Raw genomic sequence first — 13,869 nt, forward strand, 5'->3', positions numbered from 1 at the left:
CACATAGCCATGATAATGGAAACGACTCAAAGCAACTTACAGACACAACAGAAATACTGAAACCGATTCCAGCAAAGACAATCAATAAAAAAAACGAAAGAACCCCACCTCTATACAAAGATCTTACAGATCCTGCCGCACTGAAAGAGGCCGCAAATACTTGAAAGGCCTTCAGATTAAGGGCCAAAAGCCTCTGTAAAAAGGCCAAATTTTGCCAGATGTTTAGAAATAAAAGATGCCAGGAGGGCCTCCCTGAGGACAGTGTTTCTACAAGCGGGAAGCCACCACTGAAAAGGCCCTTTTTTGTGTTGCCACCCTTTGGATCTCCTGTGTCAGGGGCAGATGGAGAAGTGCCTCAGATGACGATTGCAGCATCTGGGATGTTCCACATGGAGAGAGGTATTGCATCTTTGTGGTAAGCATTGATAGCCTTATCCTCCATGAATTTGTCTCATCCCCTTTCAAAGCCAGCTAAGTTGAGGCCATTGATCCATCTCATGGTAGCAAATTGCATAGTTTAACTATTCACTGTGTGAAGAAGAACCTCCTTTGGAGACCACATGGAGACCATACATTCAAAGCACTATGATCAGGGTGGATCTACTATAAAACTAAAGAAGATTAAGCTTTAGGGCCCCTAAACCCAGAGGGCCCCCAGAAACGACTTTAGTCCACGCTGCTTAATTTATTTGGGGGGGGGGGGGGAGAGGAAGGGGCTAGTACATCCAATTTGAGTCACACAATTCAAATTGATTAATTTTTTGTTGTATATATTTCAACAATTCCAAAGTTTGAGAGTCAGTAGCACAGATGTTCTACAGGTGGTGTGTTGCAGGAATTTGAAAACTAAAGGGATAGGAAATTTTTATTCACACCAGTGACTTTACATGTGAGATAATTTTGATATGTACAGCGATTTTAATCAAAATCTGAGATGTAGTAGTTTTGTTTTGTTTTTAAAGTGTTGATCTGTTGTGGAACTGCCCCATTGAAAAAGTGAAAAGTGGATATTCAGACCTCGTTGCTGGTTGTGAAGCCCCCCCCACCCCATAACAGTTCAAGCTTCAGGGCCCCCAAATGGTAGGTGCATCACTGACTATGATACCACTTTAAGCAGCCATGGGTTCCTCTATAGCGGGGGTTCCCCAAACTTGGGTCTCCAACTGTTTTTGGACTAAAATTTCATCATCCTTGACCACTGGTCCTGCTAGCTAGGGGTGATGGGAGTTGTAGTCCAAAAACAGCTGGAGACCCAAGATGGGTGGAGATAGATAGACAGATGGTAGATAGGTGATAGATGATAGATAGAAAGATATCCATTCCGTCTTCCTCTCTCCTTTGTAGACAATGTTCAAGACTACCAATGGTTTGGCTTTAGAGACAGAGGTATGGATGACTTCTGCTGGTCTGATGGACACTCCCTGGTGAGTTACATTCCAGAAGGACATGGTTTTCAGAGAATAGTCCTGGACTGCTGGGAAGCATTTCAGAATAAGAGCCTCCTTCCTCAGAAGGAAATATTCTTCTTCTTTTCTTTATTAACCCCTCGTGTATTGGGTGTAAAAGGCTACTACTATTTAGGGTTACCCTATGTCTGGATTTTCCCGAACATAGCTGGAACATGGCAGTCGGAAACATGTCAGAAATCGCTGACATGTTTGGGAAAATCCGGACGCATGGCAACCCCCCCCCCCCAAAAAAAAGCTCAGCCACTTTGCCCCAAAAAGCTCAGCAAGTTTTCTGTCCGGACTGTCACTTTGGTAACCGTACTACTGTTAGTATGTTAGTATGCAGGACAAGAGACAGACCTAGAGACCACATTTACACCATACGTTTAAAGCACAGTGACACCACTTTAAGCAGTGCTGCTGTTCGCAAAGGCATGTGTGTTCCATCTTGGGCTGAGTGAGACCAGCCCCACTTGCTCTGCAACTAGAACTATGAATGAAGCCTTCTTCCTGGGCTTGTAATGCTGCACTGGGTGAGAAACTCTCTTCCCAGTGCGGTTACATATATCAGTTGTTGTGGGGCTGATGCTTGACAGCCATTTCTGATACATCACTTTTGGATTATTTTCCGTTTGCACTGAGCTGCATTAGTTGTTCATTGAATTGCAGATCAGTAGAGCAGATCTGTAGTTCCACGTGCGCATGAACAAAGAAACGTAACAATAGTGTGTTGTGGATAGCCCATCTGTTCTTCTGTTTCTTGGTTCTGCCTCCGTGCTCAGAACCTGGGATATTTGCTCAACGTGCCCAACAAGCAACACAGTTTTGCAATAACATTTTCTTGGTGGGGTGCATATTACCCTCTCAACCTCCATATTAAGAAGAAGTTAGGACTTACCTATGTCACAGCGATCGCCCATATACCCAGGTGGGCACACACAAGTGATGCTTCCATCTTGTTCTTGGCAGGTTCCAGCACCACATGGTTTCTCTTCACATGTCTTGGGCATAACTGCAACCATGAAAGGAGATAAGCATTAATTATCCCTTTGGAACTGGTAGGGTGGAAGGCTGGGAGGTCAACAGTAGGTGGCAGTACAACCAATGACAGGTGAAGCCAACTACAGTGGTACCTCGCAAGATGAATTTTTCTATGGCCGTGCTTTGCAAGATGATTTTTTTGTAATTTTTTTTTGTTGCTTTGTTTAAATTGGAAAACCGCAAGATGAAATTTTCACAATACAAAACGACTCGCGGAACAAATTAATTTTGTCTTGCGGGGCACCACTGTAGTTCTAGTTTTGTCTACATTCTCTTTCCTGTTGACAAAAGTAACATTCATTTCTTCACCCACATTTGCCTTTAGTCATGCTCTCACCTCCCCCCAAAAAGTTCCCAGAAAGAATATGCGGCCCTCAATTTGAAATAGGTTCCTGACCACTGATTTAGGTGAACAGGAATGAGGTTTTGCTGATGAAAGGCAGTATGATAAAGGATGGTCTAGGAGAGACTCAGGGCTCAGCTATACAGCTGCAAATAAAACATTTGAAGTGTGTTTTAAGTGCAATGTGCAATGTGACACTAGATGGCGATTGTGAGCCTTATGGAAAATTCAATGTATTTTTACAAACACTTTTAAAAAAGCATTTTCATAATTTTTTAAAATATGCATGTAGATTCCACCTCAGGGAGTGTGAGCATTCTGGAGATTCAGATAACCAAGGCTGGCTATGGGGGGTTCCACTGTATATTTTAAACTGTACCTTGCGTAGTAGATTCTGTCTCATCTGTAACCTCTGGTGAAACTTCAGGCAGGACATCCTTGGCAGTCGGAGGTGTTGGTGGAACCTCTGGAAAAGCTAAACCTTCTGTTTCCGAACCTGGTATTTTGTGTGTATAGGCCTCTGTTTCAACCTGGCCTTCTTCTAGATGCTTGGACTGTGCAGTTAATTCAGCATCTGGTTCACTGGTTCCTGGTAGACTATCTGGCAGCAGAGCTTTCTCCAGAACGTCAGAGGCAGGGTCCGGAGGTGGCCCAGAACTATCCCCATGAATCTGGCTTCTTTCTTCAAGTGCCTCAGAGGGCAATCCGCTGAAATAAGGTACTCCAGATGTTTCTGTATGGGTTTCAGGCAATGCTGATGTTTCACTACCCGCTTCATAAAGGGTTGGCATTTCAGGGTGGCTGTCTGGTAATGCTGATGCTTCACCACTTGTTTCATGAATGGTGGTGGTTTCTACACCAGCTTCATGAAACGTGGATATCTCACCACTGGTTTCATGAACAGTTGAGGATTCTACACCAGCTTCATGAAACGTGGATATCTCACCACTGGTTTCATGAACAGTTGAGGATTCTACACCAGTTTCATGAAACGTGGATATCTCACCACTGGTTTCATGAACAGTTGAGGATTCTACACCAGCTTCATGAAACGTGGATGTTTCACCACTAATATCATGATATTCAGGTGGGCTTATGGTACTTTCATGATAGGCAGAAGTTTCTCCACCAGTCGCGGAGGTTTCCCCACTTGATTCAGAAAAATGGGGAAGTGTTGCCTCTGTTCCTCCAGCCATTTCCTGTGAAACTGCAGGGCTTGTCACAGCTTCTATAAGATCAGATGTTACTAAGGTGATTTCTGGGATTCCAGAGGCATCACCACTAGTACCAGCTACGGTTGAAGACTCTCCACTTAGGTCAGTGACACCAGTAATTTCTCCACTAAAATAAGGAACACCCGATGATGTTCCACTGATGTCAATTGTTCCTGATGGATAGCCGCTAACTGTTGTCACATCGTATGGTTCTCCAGATGCCTCCCTATCTCCTGAAGGAAATCCACTGATTTCTAATACCCCAGATGTCCCTTCTCCAAGTTCCTGGGCAACCGATGGCTGTGTTACAACTTCCACCAAAGTTGTATCCACAAGGGAGACCGTGGGAAACCCAGACGTGAGCCCACTGTAATCGTAAATTCCAGATGACAAGCCACTGGTGAGACCAACACCAGAACTTTCCTCACTAATGTCTGTTAGTCCACTTGGAAGTCCACTAATTTCATGAGATCCTGAAGTCCACCCACTGAAGTCTATTTGGCCAGAAGGCTGACCACTCACATCTAACATTCCAGATACTATGCCTGATAGATCTTCATCTCCTGAAGACAACCCACTCATTTCTACAAATCCTTTGCCTTCTTCTTCTTTAGCTGAAGGAGTTGTCACTTCAAACAAATTGGCATCTATGAAGGTTACCCCTGAAGGCTCGCCACTTCCATCAGTACCGGAAGCGTGGCCACTTAAGTCCACGAAGCCACTTATATCAGGTATCCCAAAATGTTCCCCACTGAAGTCAATTCCTGAGGACAACCCACTAATATCTGGTAGGCCAGATGGTTGTCCGCTAGCATCAAGTCCGGATGGTAATCCACTGATATCGGGTATCCTAGGCAGCTCCCCACTGATATCAAGTCCTGAGGAAAACCCACTGATGTCAGGTATTCCACTGACATCAAATCCCGAGGGTAACCCACTGGTTATGCCACTCATGTCCCATCCAGCAGAGGGCAACCCTGATAAGTCTCCATCTCCACTGACCCCAATGGTTCCTTTCCCTTCCACTTCCTTGTCCGTTGCTGTGGTGACAACTTCCACCAATGTAGCATTGACAAGGGACACGGTAGGAAATCCAGATGGGAGACCACTGTAATCATACTCTCCAGATGGTAAGCCACTGAAAAGGTCCGCACCAGAACCATCTCCACTGAATCCAGAAGGCAACCCACTGATTTCTGGAACCCCTTTGCCTTCTTGAAGTCCAGGTACTTGCTCTTGGATTCCTGAGCCAATCCCTGATGTCAGTTCTTCATCTCCAGAAGGTAAAATGCTGACTTCAATAACACCGGAAGACAGGCCACTTATGTCTCCTGATGGTAGGCCACTCTCACCAGAAGGGAGTCCGCTGAAATCGGTGGCGCCAGAAGGAAACCCACTTTCTCCAAATCCAGAGGGTTCTCCACTAGGTTCATACATTCCACTTGTATCTGGAGCTCCAGATGTCCACCCAGAAGCAGATGTTTGTGTGATTGGAGCTTCTGCACTTGTTTCACTAGGTATGGCATCAATAGGAGCAACAGCTGATGGAATCACTTAAAAAAAGAAGTGTGTGGGAGAGAGAGAGAGAGAGAACATTAAAGAAATCTTGTTCAAGGACACTGACATTTTCTCACATGATATAAAGAGAAACATCAGCTTGAACTCTGTTCAATATCAATTGTCCATTATCATCTCTAACTAGCTATGGCAGCCAAGGAACTCAAGCAGAAGGTCTCACCCACTGCCTGCTGCTGGATCCTTTTCACTGCAGACACCTCCTGTTCCACTGTTGGCTATGTGCTGGTCATTGGCAGATTAGATTACAGGCAGCCCCCCACTGCGTCCGTGAAATCGCATATATTTGAAACACCACTGGAAAAAGCCTGCAACTGCCCCATTCTGTCCCTTTTTGTAACATTTTCAGCTCACTTACGGGTTCGGAGCAATTCACGTTTGCACAGTCATGCAGATATTGAACATGCGTAATTGGGGGAGTTGCCTGTACTGCAATGTGCTCTATATGGGATTGCCCTTGAGACTGACCTGGAAGATGCAGCTAATGCAAAAGGCAGAGACCCGGCTGTTCATTAGGGCAGAATATCACCATATTGCTGTGGAAAGAACTGCATTGGCTTCCATTTAGCCACTGGGAGAACTTATAGGTGCTGGTACTGCCATACAAAGCCTTATGCAGTCTGCGATCAGGATACCCAGAAAACCTAAAAGATCGTCTCATCCCCTATGGGTCAAACCTATTACTGTATTCTACAGGGGAAAGCATCCTGTCAGCAGGTCTGTGTGGCTACGCTTTGGAGGACCCCCCCCTCATTATATATCAGGCAGGCACCTTCTCTAAATCTACCATCCTGTAAATTAAGTTCTTTGGATATTGTCTTGTCCTCTGGGACATCAGGGAAGAAATCTTTGCCCTGTTCTGTGTCATGTTCCTCTGAGTATTTGAACAGCCCTATCATGCCTCCTCAATTTTGTCTTCTCCCCTGGTTCCTTCAACCATTCTTCATAGGACTTGTTTTCCAGATGTTGTTGACTCCCCCTCCCACCAGTCCCAGTCAGCATGGCTTATAAGCCAACAACATCTGGATGGTCTACATGCATCATTGTGTCCATCACACATTGGAAGCACACGTTTAGAGCCACCTCTGAATAGGGCTGCAGAGTTATAACCATGGAGCCCAACATACCAGACAACAATGATATGTTTGTTGGAAATACTTCTGTTCCCCACTCAGTCTGATTTTCAGAATCAGTGGCAAACTCCATTTCCACAGTTGTTTCCTCCCCAGAAGGGACTTCCTCGACCCCAGGAACTAGCTGGGCTGCAATGAGCTCTTCCTCTATGCTCTCATACTGAGATGGTTGAGCTGAAAGACAAAAAACATCACAGTGAATATCCACAGTGTCCTGTCTGTCTCAGATGTCTTATGTCTACCCTGTTTAGTGTGGGGAAGATTTTTGGAATATCCTCAATTCTGAATGAATACAGTAATGCCCTACTCAATGTAATTCTCATTGGTCTATCATGACCCCCATATTTCATTTCCTCCGCTAAAAGTCTTACATTGTTTGTTGTTGTTGATGATGATGTTGTTATTTATTTATTTTTATTTTTAATATTCCGTCATTAGCCCAGACACTGAGATCTAGTTCCAAGGGCCTTCTGGCAGTTCCCTCACTGTTAAGAGGGTACAGGGAACCAGGCAGAGGGTCTTCTTGCCAGTGGCACCCTCCCTGTGGAATGCCTTCCCAGCAGATGTCAAGGAGATACAACCTTTAGAAGGCATCTGAAGGCAACCCTGTATAGGGAAGTTCTTAATGTCTGGTGTTTTATTATGCATCTGGATATGCTTGAAGCCACCCAGAGTGGCTGGAGTGACCCAGTCAGATGGGCAGGGTACAAATAATAAAATTATTAACAAGATCACTAACAATACCAATACCAATATCACTATCAATATTAATATTAATATCCTGCCTTTTCCCCAGGCTTGGACTCAAAGTGGCTTACAGTTTCACCATTTAAAAACAATTCACATCGTTCTTCTCTTCTGGAATACATTATGTGGTATTATTCTGGCCCTGTAGTGCTTGAAAAACCTTCTGTGATGAGTCACAGAGACACAAGAACATCATAAGAAGAGCCTGCTAGCTTAAAGCCCATCTGTTCTCCTGTTCTCACAGAGGCCAGACAGATGCCTGTGGGCATGACCTGACCACAACAGCACTCTCCCAGACAGTACCTCTGAAACAAAAAGCGTGGTGCTTTGACTGAGGATCAGGGAATCCCGTCTGATTGGGGTACAGGTAGGTGGTCCTCACACCAGGCTTCTCCCCACCACACGCAGGACGTGGGTGAACAATGGGATATCGAAGGCTGCCATCAGCCAGCCAGCCAGCCCGGCAGTTATCCAGACCCAGCTTCCAGGCTGCATAGAGTTGACCAGTTGAAGCCAGTGTGGCATTCTGGCTCTGACAATATTCTTGAGCTTCCTGTAAGGTGAACTCGTCTGGTTGTGTTGCGAAGAAGACCTCACCTAGGGATAAAATAGTAAGCATGAGTTTTGGCTATATATATATATTGGAGAGGTCCTATGGAAATGGAAATGGGGGGGTGGAAATTGCTGACATTCCCTTATGTTCCCATGTGTGGAACAAAAATTAATCCAGCAAATATGATTGCTGTTCACCTTTGCTTTCAGTCCGCAAATGGAACAGTGGTACCTCGGTTTAAGTACACAATTGGTTCCGGAAGTCTGTACTTAACCTGAAGCGAACTTTCCAACTGAAAGTAATGGAAAGTGGATTAATCCATTCCAGACGGTCCGCGGAGTACGTAAACTGATGCGTACTTAACCTGAAGCGAACTTTCCCATTGAAAGTAATGGAAAGTGGATTAATCCGTTCCAGACGGGTCCACGGAGTACTTAAACTGAAAGTACTAAAACTGAAGCGTACTTAAACTGAGGTATGATTGTACTTGATTGATTACATTCCTCCATACAGTGGTACCTCTACTTACGAATTTAATGCTTTCCGAACACACATTCGTAAGTCGAAAAAAATTGTAAGTCGAATCCCATAGGAATGCATTGGCAGAAAAAATTCGGAAGTAGAAGCAACCCTATCTAAAAATTCGTAAGTAGAAAAAAATCCTATCTAAACCGCATCCAAGATGGCGGATGGAGCTCCATTCGTAAGTAGAAACATTTGTAAGTAGAGTTATTCATAAGTAGAGGTACCACTGTATTTGCATTGCGTTTCCTCTGCACTGAAATACGTGGGGTGGATTAATGTAATGAGAACATAATTTATGTAATTAAATACGCAAATTATGTAAGTGATGAAATTTCACTATGGGGGGGCGGGGGACAGTGAGATGACTAATTCAGGTCCCACCTGCACTATACATTTAAAGCATCGTCATCCCAATTTAAACAGTCATGGCTTTCTCCAAAAATCCTGGGAAACATAGGCAAAGGTACAGTACTGAGAATTCTTAGGAGAATTCCCTTCAGAAAGGTTCCCCAGAGTTCCCCAGGAAGAGGGTTTGATAAAAATTGTTTTTTAAAATCATTTTTATTTGATTTTACAAATATAAATTTATAACAAAATCAAATACATATCAATATAGAGAGGTTTCTCTGAATCTCAAGACTTCCCCCATCCCCTCCATGGGTCCTATTGTCAACATTTTCAACTGCATATCATTTCATAGTCTATATTTTGTATCTATCCGTATTGTCCATAGTATTTGTTACACTGCAAGTTAGATTAAAATCCTAATGTTTTCATCTGCTTACAGTGGTCTCCTAAGTAAATTATAATTTCCCCCCATTCATACTTGAAGTTTTTGTCTTCTTGATCCCTGAGCTTTCCGGTCAGTTTTGCCATTACGCATAGTCTAACAGCTTGGTGGCGGACGCGGGTGGTGCTGTGGGTTAAACCACAGAGCCTAGGGCTTGCCGATCAGAAGGTCGGCGGTTCGAATCCCCGCGACAGGGTGAGCTCCCGTTGCTTGGTCCCAGCTCCTGCCAACCTAGCAGTTCGAAAGCATGTCGAAGTACAAGTAGATAAATAGGTAAACGGTGTTTCCATGCACTGCTCTGGTTCGCCAGAAGCGGCTTTGTCATGCTAGCCACATGACCTGGAAGCTGTACGCTGGCTCCCGTGGCCAATTATGCGAGATGAGCGCCGCAACCCCAGAGTTGGTCATGACCGGACCTAATGGTCAGGGGTCCCTTTACCTTTAACAGCTTGGCAAACCAAGTTGATCGTTAAAAATGGTTAAACCTGTTGACGGGAGATGGACTGCCATGGAATGGAAAGAGCGCTGCATGTGACTTATATAGGGCAGAGCCCCTCGTTTTGACTCAGATTTGTTTCCCATGAGTATAAGAACATAATAAGAGCTCTGTTGGATCAGGCCAATGGGCCAGCCTCCTGTTCTCACAGCAGCCAACCAGATGCCTGTGGAAAACCCAGAAGCAGGACGCGAGCACAAGACCACTCTCCTCTCCTACGGTTTCTGGAAACTTGTATTCAGCGCTTGACTGTAGAAGCAGAAATAGCCATCATGGCTAACAGCCATCTACAGTATAGTCCCCTCCTCCATGAATTGGTCTAATTCTTTCCAAAGCCATCTAGGTTGGTGGCCTCCTGTAGCAGTGAGTTCCATAGTTTAACAGTGTGCTGCATGAAAAAGGTACTTTCTTTTGCTTGCCCTGAATCTTCCAGCATTCAGTTTCATTGGATGTTTATGAGTGCCGTGAGAGAGGGAGGAAAATGTTTCTTTCCAACCACTTTCTCCATGCCAGGTGTGATTTTATAAACTTCTACTGTGTCATCTCTTACTTGCCTTTTCTCTAAACTAAAAAGTCGCAGATGCTGTAGCATAGCTATAAGGAGGACTTCCTACAGGGAGCCAACCCCCATCATCCTAACATCCACCTCATCAAGTACAGAGAGCAGCAGTGGTTCTGAAGCAGCCAGAGGGGGAGGGGGAGGAGGAGACTCGGAGAGGGAGAGAAATCAGAGTGAAGGACAATGGGAAAGCTCGGAGGCGGAGGGAGGCAGGCAGACGCTTGGGAATACTGCAGAGCCAGGGAACCGACTGCTGAGGGAGGGAACTGAAAGGGCATCGCTCCTTCCGGTGCCAGAAATGAGGAGAGCACCGCAACGCAGGTCAAGGGGGCGGTGTTTTGGGGTGCCCAGACTACTTGCTGGCGTAGGAACAGACGTACGCCATTGCCGGATTCTGATTCGGGATGAGAGGTCATGTTTTTAAGCTGTCTCTACACTGTACATAATTAGCAAAATAAAAGTCTTGAAAAACAAACTGGACTCAGTTGTATCTGAAGAAGTGTGCATGCACACGAAAGCTCATACCAAAATAAAAACTTAGTTGGTCTTTAAGGTGCTACTGAAGGAATTTTTTTTATTTTAAACTGGACTCAAGCAGAGTTACTCTAGAGTAGCCACGACGACCCTCTGACAATAGCTGTCAACGTTTCCCTTTTCTCGTGAGGAATCCTATTCGGAATAAGGGAATTTCCCTTTATAGTAGCAAGTGGGGGGTAATAGGGAACTGTTCATACTAGTAAATAATAATATAGGCCTACTAAATAATAAAGATGAATATTTTTCTTCAGTAGTTTTATAATGGGATCAAAATAAATAAATTATTACATGAAATCAATCAGTAGGCATAAGACTCATACCCTTAATCTATGCTGCCTGATCATCAGTCTACAACAGGCATCCCCAAACTGCAGCCCTCCAGATGTTTTGGCCTACAACTCCCATGATCCCTAGCTAAGAGGACCAGTGGTCAGGGATGATGGGAATTGTAGTCCAAAACATCTGGAGGGCCGAAGTTTGGGGATGCCTGGTCTACAAGCACTCTTTAATATTACATAACAGGTACAACAGCTTGACCTACATTCAACTGTGCAGCATTGCAGTCTGCAGCTGCATGCTACATGTTCCCATGCAGCCAGTCCATGCAGAATGCAGGCACCCTATATATAGAAAGGAGCAAACCAGTGATATTTTAGGGAGCAGGCTAGCAGGCGGGGCCCATGACTTACATCACAGGAGCCTACACAACACAAAGCACTGCTGTTGCAAGTAGGTTTTATTTTATTTGTTTTTTATCTTATATTTTGGAAATGTAAATCCAGGTGTTTTTTTCCCTTTAATTTTTTGGGGGCCCCCAAGAGAGTGGGGCCCTAAACTATAGCTTGTTTAGCTTATATGTAAATCCGGCACTGTGTCCGGCGCATGGATACATTCAAATGCACTTTACTCCAAAGCGGGAAATATGAAAGAAAACTTACCATTCAGTCTGTCAATATAGCAGTAGACATCAAACATCTCAGATGCTGGGCGCATGCCATATGTCCGTACGCCTGGGATGTCGTCTTTGTCTCCTTCACATTTGCTCCGTGGAACCACAATAGGGTACCTGGCCATTAAGGACATTTGTTAATTTTTTCACCCAAGATCTCACCTATCTATCTATTTAGAAGATGTAGGAACCCCTTGATCAAATAGCTCTCTGCGTGGTGTGCAAAAAAAGAAGAAGCTGTAAATAAAACACAGCTAAGATCCACAAACCAATTAAAAACAAATATGCATGAAACCACCACCGTTAAAAGCAAATATAAACTCAATAACACTTTTGAAACAAATATAGGGTAACTAATTATATCTTGGCAAAACAAAACAAAAAAGTTTTCAGCAGGTGTTTAAAATAGGGCAGCCCAACTTTTCATACAAAGTGGGCTGCAAGAGGACTTTGGAAGCTGCCTTGGCATGTGTGGGGCAGAGCGAGTCCAAAATTTGGCATCCCCCAGCCTCCACACTGCCTTCCCAAAGCCCACTGAGTGAGGAGTGAGGCTCTGGCAGGGTCCTAGATCCCTTCTTCCTCCTTCCCAAGGCTGGGAAAGTGCAAATCAGACTTTGGGAAGGAGACAGGAGGATTTTGGACTCTGCCAGGGCCTTCACACCTCCTTCCCCAAAACCAGCTCCTTGATTACCCAACTTTGGGAAGGCAGTGCAAGGGCTGGAGGATGTCAAATGTTGCTGAGGGATGCAAAAAAGGCCTCGAGAGCCGCATGCGCCTAAAAACTTTCACCAAGGGCACCTGCTTAGTTGTCAATAGGCAAGGAGCTCTGAAGTACAGGTGCTGCCACGCTAAATAAATGTCTCCTCACAATGCAGAATGGATGCAGCAATTGCACAGGCATGACTGTGAGATCAATTGCGGCAGATTGGCCACAGGAGAAACATCACCTTCTCAGTAGTGGCCATAGGAAGTTGATACACAACAAGGCAGACTATCAGGGCTTGTGTGCGGCTTCCCACGACCAAAGACCACCAAAGCTCGATGATGGGTTTTCAAACTTTATTGCTATTTACATATGTACAATTCAGAGTTCAGAAAGACATGACCACCTATTCTGAGTCAGAATCCGGAACTGGTGCGCGTCTCGATCTATGCCAGCAGAGCAACTTTGGCCCGCCTCATTTCCTCCTTTGCTCCTGATGCTTTCCCCAGGGGAAGGAGCGGGACCAGACCCCTCCCCTGAACTGCTCACAGCCTCCTTGTTGCCCTGACTTCCGAAACCTCCCCTGTTGCAGTACCTTTGGACACCTCCTCTCCTGCACGTGCGTCGGTAGCATCCCTAAGCCCCTCCACCTCGCTCGGAGCCCTTGCACCGCTTTCCGTTTCACTCTCCTGCCAGCTTTCCTCTTGCTCTGCCCTTTCCTCAGGTTCCTGTCCCTGGGCGAACTCGCTCCCCTCCCAGGGTTCCCTGACAGCAGACTATGTTGCTCAGTGTTTTCCATAGTGCCTGGCAGTGGCTCTCCAGGGTTTCAAGCAGGAGATATTCCTTGCCCAACCTGGAGATGCCGGGGAATGAACCTGGGCCCTTCTCCATGCAAAACAAATGCTCTCCCACTGAGCCACAGCCTTTCCCCAATGTAGATCAATACATTGATGGTAGAGGTAGTGGCAATAGTAGAAATGAGATCACCAGCAACGCCACTCAGTTCAATGAACATTCATTTATTAATTGTATGTATTTTAGTTTCATTAAATGCTTAAATCTGCGCCCGCCCTGTGGAACGCCCTCCCATCAGATGTGAAGGAAATAAACAACTACCTGACTTTTAGAAAACACTTGAGGGTAGCCCTGTTTAGGGAAGTTTTTAATGTTTAATTCGTTCCACGGGTCTTTTCTTATAACGAAAAATTCGTCTAGTGAATCCCATAGGAATGCATTGATTTTTTTTATTTTTTTTG

General features: G+C 45.0%; 1 protein-coding gene across 6 annotated transcripts in view; it reads right to left on the reverse strand.

The window, feature by feature from the left end:
• ACAN (aggrecan) overlaps window positions 1-13,869 on the reverse strand; it is an 88,916-nt gene that overhangs the window by 21,061 nt on the left and 53,986 nt on the right. For all 6 annotated transcript variants that reach the window (XM_035132018.2, XM_035132015.2, XM_035132016.2 and 3 more), the window contains 5 exons: window positions 11,900-12,027; window positions 7,805-8,098; window positions 6,749-6,928; window positions 3,212-5,599; window positions 2,347-2,460 (listed from right to left, as the gene is read on the reverse strand). In XM_035132018.2, coding sequence (XP_034987909.2) covers window positions 2,347-2,460; window positions 3,212-5,599; window positions 6,749-6,928; window positions 7,805-8,098; window positions 11,900-12,027 — 3,104 coding nt within the window. The remainder of the gene's footprint in view (window positions 1-2,346; window positions 2,461-3,211; window positions 5,600-6,748; window positions 6,929-7,804; window positions 8,099-11,899; window positions 12,028-13,869) is intronic.

Source organism: Zootoca vivipara, chromosome 14, assembly GCF_963506605.1.
Source record: "Zootoca vivipara chromosome 14, rZooViv1.1, whole genome shotgun sequence".
Taxonomy (NCBI): Eukaryota; Metazoa; Chordata; class Lepidosauria; order Squamata; family Lacertidae; genus Zootoca; species Zootoca vivipara.